The sequence below is a fragment of the Genypterus blacodes genome, unplaced genomic scaffold (genome assembly GCF_046128005.1).
Source record: "Genypterus blacodes isolate CSIRO-AG114 ecotype Tasmania unplaced genomic scaffold, CSIRO-AGI_Gbla_v1 ptg000549l_1, whole genome shotgun sequence".
Classification (NCBI taxonomy): domain Eukaryota; kingdom Metazoa; phylum Chordata; class Actinopteri; order Ophidiiformes; family Ophidiidae; genus Genypterus; species Genypterus blacodes.
This window is the reverse complement of record NW_027467293.1, coordinates 20,001-30,000: the sequence shown is the minus strand read 5'-3', so window position 1 is coordinate 30,000 and position 10,000 is coordinate 20,001. Positions and strand designations below refer to the sequence as shown.

Here is a 10,000-nt window from a genome sequence, read left to right as displayed (position 1 = left end):
ATGGAAACTCTTCAGTCGAGACAGAAACTAAACACTGAAGGCAGCAAACACAGAGGAACACACAGACAGACTGGAGTGAGACGAGCAAACCTGCCAGCTGTGCCACAGAGGAACATCTGGCACAGATCAGCTCCAGACCGGTGCATAAAGGTGAGAGAGGAAGAGGAGGTGAAGGTGAAGGAGACTCACCGAGCTGCTGCTGCTGCTGCTGCTGAGGCTCAGGTCGATCACCAGAGTGACCAGGCAGGAGAGTCTGCACAGCCTCTGCCTCGTCCTCATCATCATCATCAGGCTGCGTCCCTCTGTCCGTCCGTCCGTCTGTCTGTCTGTCTGAGCGGCTGTGAGGAGTGAGAGTGAGACCTGCACGTCTCTCCGGCTCCACTTTCCAGACCAGCTGAGTCCTCCAGACCACACACACACACACACACACTCACTCTCCAGTCCGGATATGTCCCAACACAAACTCTTGATCTTGCAGGCTCAGTGGTGAGAGCGTGCGTGCGTGTGCGTGTGTATGTGTGTGTGTGTGTGTGTGTGTGTGTGTGTGTGTGTGTGCGAGCCAGACGTGACCTGTCACAGGAACCCAGACGCCTGCGGCCAAATGGAGGCTAAAGAGGCTTTAAAAGCAGCAGACCTTCTTTCTGGAACCCGAGGAGTCTACAGGCTGAAGAGGAGCAGAAAGTCTAGATTCACTTCCTGCAGCCTTCCATTGTCTCTTCCCAGATATTCCAGATGGGATGGAGGCCTGTGTCACCTCTCACAGCGTCCTGCAGGACAATGTGAACAACTCCCTCCTCCCAGTTCAGACTCAGACTGCACTCCTCTTCCTCCTCGTCTCCTCTTTATATCTCCACCTCCTTCTGCCTCCGTGCTTCTCCTCCACACAGCTCGGGTCGGGGTTCTGCTATCAGCATCTTAAACCTCTGCTCTCTCCGTTTGCCAACAGGACCTGAGGTGTTCAGAGCGGCCACACACTCACTTCCTGTAGGTTCCTGTGAGATGTGTGTGTCTCTGCGCTCCTCCTGCTGTCCTCCTGCTCCTCTGTGTGTCCCCGTCTTCCTATTGGACGGTTGTTCTGGCTGTCAGCTGAACAGAACCCTCTGCTCTTTAAAGCTCCGCTCAGTGTCTTTCTCCCTGCACAGCTGCCAAACCGCACACAGCCCAGAGCGGAGCAGCAACATGTGTGTTCAATGTGATCCAGACCTCTGTTATGTATGAGGGAGCTGAGGTGCCAGTACCAGCCCAGACACACACACACGCACACGCACACACACACACACACACACACACACACACACACACACACAGAGGAGCAGGATCACAGACGTGTGAGTGATCATGTGTAGATCAGAGGGTTGAGTTTGAGTTTGGCCTCTTTTCTTTATTCTTTCTCCATGATGATCAGACTGGAGTGAAGGTGAGGCTGCTGGTTGACTTACTGAGGTCATGTGGCAGGAAAAGGAGAACATTTCACAACAATAATTTCATAAAAAGTATCAAAGCTTTGATCAGTTTGGCTCCAGAGAGACGATCAGGATTTATTTCATTCTGCTCACTGTGGAGCAAAGATTCCCCTAAAATCTGTGTTGTTCAATGCAGAGGAGGTAAATAAAGCAGCACATCTGCCACAAAGTGGATCAGAGCTCCAGTGTGTGGCGTGTGTGGAGTGTGTGTGGAGTGTGTGTGGAGTGTGTGTGAAGTGCGTGCAGTCACTAAGCGTTTCCAATCTTCGATGTCCAAGTTAAAGCTCTTTCAAAGCCGTTAGAGCCGGTCTGATGATCTGTAACAGCCTGTTGAATCTCTTCTTCTGTGGTCGTTGCAAAGGGACCTGAAGGGAGAGAGAGAGAGAGAGAGAGACAGAGAGAGAGAGAGAGAGAGAGAGAGAGAGAGAGAGAGAGAGAGAGAGAGAGAGACACAAACAGCAGCAGCAACATGTTACTTTCATTTGTTCAGTGGCAGTGGTTTATATGCCTGTGTCTGTGCGTGTGTCTGTGCGTGTGTCTGTGCGTGCGTGTGTGCGTGCGTGCGTGCGTGCGTGCGTGCGTGCGTGCGTGCGTGCGTGCGTGCGTGCGTGCGTGCGTGCGTGCGTGCGTGCGTGCGTGCGTGTTACTGTACAGGCTCGTTGATTGGCTCCCCAGCAATCAGCAGAAAACGGGAAACCTCAAATCCCTGATGAGAAAACAAGATGCCTCAGCTCTGATCTGTGTGTGTGTGTGTGTGTGTGTGTGTGTGTGTGTGTGTGTGTCTGAGCCCATAGAGGAGCAGACAGACGCTCTGGATGAACTCTCCCCTCGTTCTCCTCCTTCACACAGCCTCCAGCTCCAAACACCACAGTGTGACGAGGCTCCGCCCTCTGCTAACCCTCTCTGGACCTTTAACAACAACAACAGAGTGACATCAACTTCATCCTGTTGCCAGAGATATGCTAGCTCACTTTACACTCTGGACCTACAGCTGAATATACGACCTGATGACCTGATGACCTGATGACCTGATGACATGACTCCACCGCCTCATATTCTCCTGTCATCTCACCGAGTCCTTAAGAATGATTTTGATGATCGTGTTGTTGTATTTTCCCTTTAACTTCTCATTTAAAAGCCAATTCAAGTCAATGGAGGTCAAAGGTCATTACATACACTTACATTACAACATACATTACGACAGAAAACACACTTAGCTTCATCAGTGTCACAATACGGACTTATATCAGCCCTAGTTTAACCCTTTCCAGGCTGAGATTCTCCTCAAAGTTCTGCCCCCTGGAAGTAAACAATGAAACTGAACCGAAGCTTCCTGGATCCTCTGTGTCAGAGCTCTGTAACGGGCCGGGACATGACCCATAAAGGAGCCTCCTTGCTGCTTCTTGTGCATCATTAGTGTGTGTGTGTGTGTGTGTGTGCAGTGTGTGAGGGATCGTGACAGTGGAGGGTTTGTGCAGCATTAGGTGGAGAAACCGCAGAAACCAGGAGGAAAGTGCTTGTTTGACACATTTGATCCTGGATTAGCAGCTCGTCTGCACACATGCTGCACTTCCACTCTCTCACACTTTCATGCTGAGGAAGCCAACACACACACACACACACACACACACACACACACACACACACACACACACACACACACACACACACACACACACACACACACACACACACACACACACACACACACACACACACACACACACACACACACACACACTTTCCTCTGCGGTGGATTCCTCTTCTAAAGCCAGCTGGTCCTAATTTGGTCCGGCTACATGGAGGGCTGCAGACTTGATTCAAATACCTTTAATCTTCCCATTTTCATTCCCTCATCATCATCATCATCATCACAACATCTGACTGCCATTACAACCAATCTGTGAGAGTCTGTTGTGATTCTAAGGAATGGACTCATCGTTTAGAGACGGAGTCTTACCATGGAAGTCTGACTGAAACCAACAAAGCCTCTCAGATGAGTTCACTCTCTCTCTCATGCAAAGGGAATTAGAAGAAACTCACAAATCACATGAGAAGCAACAACATGCTGTTGGGTTGCAACACGGACGGAGCAGCGTGTCCTGATGACCTGAGGCAGAGAGTTTACAAGCGTTTGGTTTAGATGTGGTTTGGCAGACAGGAGTTTTGTTGGATCATTGTTGGATCGCCGGCTCATCAGAACATGAGGGGAGACTGAGACTGGACTGAGATCACACACACACACACAGCCTTCCAATAAAGGACGCCGGGCGAGTGGAAGTAGGGGAAAGCAGATGAGTCCATGTGTTTCTGTCAATCACTGGACATTAAGACTCCTGTCAGGGTGAGAGGACTCAATGATCTGCAGAGTCAAAGCTTTATAACTTTATCAACATGAACTCACCAACATGAGTGTATCCAGAGTGTGTGTAGATGAATGAGGTCCATCCTGCCAGAGACACACATGACTGCAGCAGTTTGATACAGAATTCCATGTTCTTATGTCCATAAGGAGTGCTGTCTGTTTACACACACACACACACACACACACACCTCAGAGATCTTTCAATGCTGGGCTCAGAATATATCAGTCAACCTTCCTGATGATTGTTTTTTCCCAAAGTAAACTTATGAATAAACAAATTTGTGTGTTTGGTTACTTATTTCCTTAAATCATCTTTAATTATTTCTCATATTTCTCATCATGGAGGCTCCTCCCACCTGCAGGCTCCTCCCACCTGCAGGCCCCTCCCACCTGAGGGCACTGGCTGCACCTGCACAGCTCCAACCTGCAGACTGAAGTCCAGGTACAAGGTGGGCGTCCTTGTGAAGACCTGAGACTGAAACAGGCACAAGAACAGAGACAAAGAATTGTTTTCATGAATGTACCTTTAGGTTCAAAGGTCAAACTGACAGGCTGACCAACTGTGTTGTATTGTAACTGTGTGTTGACCTGCAGTAACCTCAGTCCTCCTGCATCTTTCCCCTTCCCTTCCCTTCCAGCTCCATGTCGGCCCCTTTTAAAAGGTCCCCCTCTCCCCCCAGCTCACTTTAACTCCCCACACTAACAACACAAGAACACACACGCACACGATGTCGCATCACTACCGACAATCTGCTCCTCATTTACGGTTTCCTCTTTTCAGACAGACGGCTCGTACACTTGTAGTCAAACAGTCTGGCCCGCATGTATTCCCACACACACACACAGACACACACACACACACACACACACACACACACACACATATAGACAGTCGCACAGCTCTGTCCCGCCTGTGTTTTCCCTGTCTGGCCCTGCAGCAGGAACCAAACAGGCGATCACCATGAGCTCCCACGCTGCCAGGAAAGTGAACAGCTTGTTTCGTTTTACAATGCCAGAGCTCTTTACTGCCTCTGTTAGCGTGTGGAGCAACACGCAACACATCACGCCTCAGCTGACCGTGATAGGTGCCCCTTTGCTTTTACACACAGACACACTCACACACACACACACTTCCAGGCCCGTACCTTTGCCCCTCAGGCTTCTCCAGATATCACGGCGACTGTAACTCCTTCTCTGCTCCTTTCAGCTCCTGGTAGGCCGGCTCCTCCATCTTCAGGTGCCTGGGCAGGTTCACCCACAGCTGTAAGCCCGCCGCCTCTGACTCCTGGTTGACATCTCAGCGTGGAGCGACCCCTCGCCCCGCAGTCCACTGGAGGGGAAATGAGGGAGCAATTTAAATCTGACACAAGATACAAATATAAATATTACATGTCACCAGCTAACGTATCCTGAGTTGTAACTGTATTTGTGTTGTGTTGTGTGTTGTGTATTGTTTTAGCTCAGAACAGTCTGACACCTTGTGGCTGGGACTGAACTATGGCCCAAATTCTTCTGGCTGAAGTTATTCTAAACTGAATCCTGAACATTCTGTCTGTGAATGCATCACCACATCACCACAACCTGAGCCCCCCAGCCCCCCCCCCCCCCCTCTAACGTCCCAGGACAGCCATGTCCCATCACCTCGTGTCCTGGCTGCGGCTCAGGCAGATGTTCCTATGTTTGATGGTGTGTTGAAAACTGGAGCATCTGCAAAACACACACAGAGACCGGGTCTACAGTGAGAACGCAGACGGCGGCAGATTCAGCTGAGTCGACTGAACCTCTGCTGCATGGAACGCTGAGTCAGCATGCTGAGTACGAGTGTGTGTGTGTGTGGGTGGGTGTGAGAGAGGGAGAGAGAGAGAGGGAGAGAGAGAGAGAGAGAGAGAGAGAGAGAGAGAGAGAGAGAGAGAGAGAAACTTTACTACTTTAAAGGGAAACAGGAAACAACCCACTGGGCCTGATATCCAATTAGTGTGAGTGCACAATGGTAAAATGCCTAAACCTGATTGTGTGTGTGTGTGTATGTGTGTGTGTGTGTGTGTGTGTGTGTGTGTGTGTAGACAAATATGCCTCTTCTCTTATTAAAGAACCTGATTCAGATATGGAAGCAGTGGACTGAACGCTTTGGCTGCTTCAATCTGCTGGTTTCAGCTGGCCTGACACACACGGACACACACACACACACACACACACACACACACACACACACACACACACACACACACACACACACACACACACACGTGCAGCGTATGAGGTACAGCAGCATCACCGTCGTGCACAGTGGTCTCTCTTTACGACGCTGCCCCGGCCCTCCCAGATGTTGACAGGGCCAAGATAACCAAGCTCGCCCTGACAGACATCAGGACGTTCCTCTGTCAGTCAGTCAGTCAGTCCTTCATCCTAACCTACAGTCCTGGGAGCTCTCATGATGTTATTATGTAAAGTAATTTATTATTTTGTGCTCAGATGAATCCACCAGAGAGCCGTGTGTGTGTGAGCTGCCAGAACCGAGCTCTTTCCACATTTCAACACGTGTTGCGCTCATTTCCATCGCCACAGTGGCCAGTCTGGAGCGGCGAGCCTGAGGTCAGGGGGTCAAAGGTGAACACCTGCCTATGGGAGGGAAGCGTGGGCCCCTGAGGCGAGCCCCCCCTGTGATCAGTCGCCACAGCTGTGGGGTTTCTAAAACCATAGGAGTGTGAACAAACACACCTGCTGAAAGGCATGCTGGGAGCACAGCCAAGGCCGTCCGATCTGCCAATCCAAATACACTGAGAGGAATGTCTGGCAATCTAAGGATCCTATCAGAGCGTCTGAGTTTGACTCCTTTACTCCGGCACATGCAGAGACTGAGGGCTGCATGTGAGGGGGGGGGTCGGGTCTGCTGCGGTCACACTGGGCCACGGGAAACACACACACACACACACACACACACACACACACACTCTGCTGAAAGGAGAAAGAGAAGTCCCTCAGTCCAAACTTCACTTCAGTCATAAAGCAGCAGCGGGTAAATAAGCTGCTAATGTATGAAACAACAATACAAGGAGAGGAGAAGCATGGATCAGGCCCAGAGTCACTGTGACTCAGGCCCGGTGTGGGAACAGGATCCTGGCTGCACCTGATCCACCTGGTGCAGGGTTTCAGAGGCTCTTCCTCGCTGGTGTAGGATACTGATGTGACGGCCTGACTGCTGAGGCGGAGCGGAGCAGAGTCGGGTTCAAGGTGTCAGGATCAGAAACGTCTGGGGACGTCTAGGTTTGTTTGGATTCAAGGATCCCCCCAAAGTCAGGACACAAGATCAGCTTCCTCTCCAGTTAGGAGTCTGATTGTTCAGGACCTTTAACTTTAACGGATGGACTCTGAGATGGACTCTAACTCAGCATCTCCACCACTATCCCATCAATTATTTATAGAAATAAATGAATCTAATCTAATCTGCAACAAGCTCAGTAAATGTCTACTATAATAGTTGATTGATTAATAATTTAAACCAGATTTTGCATGTAAACACAGAGGATGTTATGAATCTGATCAGACATTTAACACAAACAGGAGGATCACAACAGGAGAAGATGACGTCATCACAGAAGAGAGAGTTTATGAGCGGACAGATGAAATAATTAATAAACAAAGAATCAGCTGGGTATCATCTCACATGTAGAGGTCTGAGTGGTGGAGGTCTGCAGCCTGTCCTGACACTGCCCTCTAGTGTTTACAGTCAGTATTACACCCACAGCCTTCTCTGTGTGTTTGCTGCCTCACTGGGATCAAAACAGAGAAACACTGATGGAAGTGTCTTCCTGTCTCACTCCTCTGTGATCGGGATCCTGCTGCTCTGCTCACCCGGAAGTCACCAAATAATGTTTCAGTGTGTTCCAGTGTTTCATTAGTACATGTTGTTGATGCTGCTCACCTGCGGAGTACAAGGCGGAAGTGGGCGGGGCTAAGACGTCATGGGAACGGGAAACATAAATTCACTTCTTTTCCAGGATTGCGTTGCGTTCCTGTTTCATTTCCTGTTAGTAAATGTGTCGCTGTAACATTTCTGTGTTCACAACAGCTCATAAACCAAATTACAACATACAAATCACATGAGAGGATTTTATTTACAGGAACACGGACTTTGGATCCTCGTGATTGAATTTAACAATGATTATTAAACATTAAACATTAAACAAATCATATTTTATTTTCCTCACCAGATGCAAAAGGAAGCTTAATGACTTTACAGACTCATGAGGTCATGAGTTCACAACACCAGACTCCCTACAAGATCCACCATGAGAGCTGAGGCATGGTGACAGACGTGTGTGTGTGTGTGTGTGTGTGTGTGTGTGTGTGTGTGTGTGTGTGTGTGTGAATCAATGTGTGTATGTACAGAGTCAAAGCCAGAACAGGCCTTGCATGTGCTGGATGTATTCCTCAGGTTTGGGCCTCTCCTCTCTCAGCTCAGTAGCCCCTCCCTCTCCTCCGTCCCGTTGCTGTCGCCTCCTGATGTCCTTGGCGATTCTCATACTGGCTGCCTGTCCCCCGGCCAGGTTCACTGCATGAGGACCGACCTGTGTGTGGGAAGGAGGGAACACAAGTGACTCAGGAGTCACAGCTCACACCAGTAATGTGATCCCATAGGTTGCTGTTGAGTCCTGGCCCACCTGCAGGGCCGTGTATTGGCCCATCACGTAGAGGGGGCACCCAGCGGCCCACTGTAAGCTCTCAGTAATGCACGGCCACCCGTCTATCACCTGCAGGGGGGAGCAAGTGGAACACATCAGCTCTCTCTCTCTCTCTCTCTCTCTCTCTCTCTCTCTCCTCTCTCTCTCTCTCTCTCTCTCTCTCTCTCTCTCTCTCTCTCTCTCTCTCTCTCTCTCTCTCTCTCTGGCTAACCCACCTGAATGGGGAACTCCTTCATCACCTCAGAGAGCAAAGGGTCCTGGTTGACGTCCAGCTTACAGCCGGTGGCTAACCAGATCCTGTCCCCGCTCCAGCGTCCCCCGCTGCTGAGGGACAGATTCCAGGCCTGGCTCCTGTAGCACCAGCTGGCCTCGCTCACCTGGACAGATGAGTGAGAGTGGATGTGGTGCATCATGGCTGTTATACTCCTGATGTCTCACAGGGTGGGAGCGTTACCTGGCAGTACGTCCTGATGTCCACCTGTCCCCTCTGTATGAACGGCTGCAGGTGTGTGTAGGCCTCTGGAGTGACAGCTCCTCCTTTCCTCGCCTGGCGAATCATAGCCAGTCTTTTGTGTAGACTCCTCTCGTTGTAGAACTGCCTCAGGTAGGCTTGGCCGTCCATTTTGATGCCGTGCTCCACGTGGGAGTACCGACCCACCAGGCTCTCCACGTCTCCCACGTCAAACTGCTTCAACTGGGGAAGGAACACAGGATGATGAACCTGGAGGTGTGTGTGTGTGTGTGTGTGTGTGTGTGTACGGTCTGAGTCTGAACCTGGAGGTGTTTCCTCATCACCCAGGTCACATGGGCGGCTCCTTCACGCAGGGCGATAGAGACCACATGAGCGCTGGTCAGACCTCCACCAACAACCAGGACCCTCTGCCCGGCTCTGCTCACTGCACAACAACACACACACACACACACACACACACACACACACACACACACACACAGGCAGCACATTTAAAGGATCATCTACACACATTGTTTCTCCACAGAGAGTCTCCTTTGTGGATCCCCTGACCCACAGAGAGTCTGACTCACCCTGAGCCGGGACAGAACCTTTGTGTTGAGTTGTGAGACGGTGCATGAGGTGCACAGTGTGTTGCAGTCGCTCCTCTGGGTAGCTCTCCCCGATGCTCTTCACCCACGACGGGATGTTTGCCATCTGTGCGCGGGTTGGACCTGTAGCCACGACGACCTGTCGGGCTTTTAGGGTGATGCCCTCCTGGAGATGGACCTGGAAGAACTTCACTCTCTTCTTGACCACACCCTGCGTCCCTTCCTCCTTTCTCTCCTCCTCCTCCTCCTCCTCTGTCACCGGGGCGATGTGATCCACTGTTCCCCTCAGCAGCACTTTGTCCAGGCTGTATCTCTCCACCTGTTTGTTCACACTCGTCAGTGGACAGCAGCTTCACCGGTCTTCACTGGGCTCCTTGGTTACTGGAGCTGTTGTGTCTCTGTGTGAGTGTCTTAGTGTGTTAGTGTGT

The 10,000-nt window shown here is 50.6% G+C and overlaps 2 protein-coding genes across 2 annotated transcripts in view; both read right to left on the bottom strand.

Annotated features, from left to right (window-relative positions):
* The window catches only part of vegfd (vascular endothelial growth factor D), a 4,801-nt gene extending 4,225 nt beyond the window's left edge, over positions 1 to 576 (bottom strand). Inside the window, 1 exon segment of the mRNA XM_076140291.1 lies at positions 190 to 576. Coding sequence (XP_075996406.1) covers positions 190 to 288 — 99 coding nt within the window. The 5' untranslated portion in view covers positions 289 to 576.
* A 7,643-nt stretch (positions 577 to 8,219) lies between these two features.
* The window catches only part of LOC142990482 (uncharacterized), a 2,973-nt gene continuing 1,192 nt past the window's right edge, over positions 8,220 to 10,000 (bottom strand). The window contains exons 4-9 of the mRNA XM_076140283.1: positions 9,555 to 9,891; positions 9,285 to 9,406; positions 8,965 to 9,204; positions 8,726 to 8,887; positions 8,490 to 8,579; positions 8,220 to 8,396 (exon numbers count right to left, since the gene is read on the bottom strand). Coding sequence (XP_075996398.1) covers positions 8,220 to 8,396; positions 8,490 to 8,579; positions 8,726 to 8,887; positions 8,965 to 9,204; positions 9,285 to 9,406; positions 9,555 to 9,891 — 1,128 coding nt within the window. The remainder of the gene's footprint in view (positions 8,397 to 8,489; positions 8,580 to 8,725; positions 8,888 to 8,964; positions 9,205 to 9,284; positions 9,407 to 9,554; positions 9,892 to 10,000) is intronic.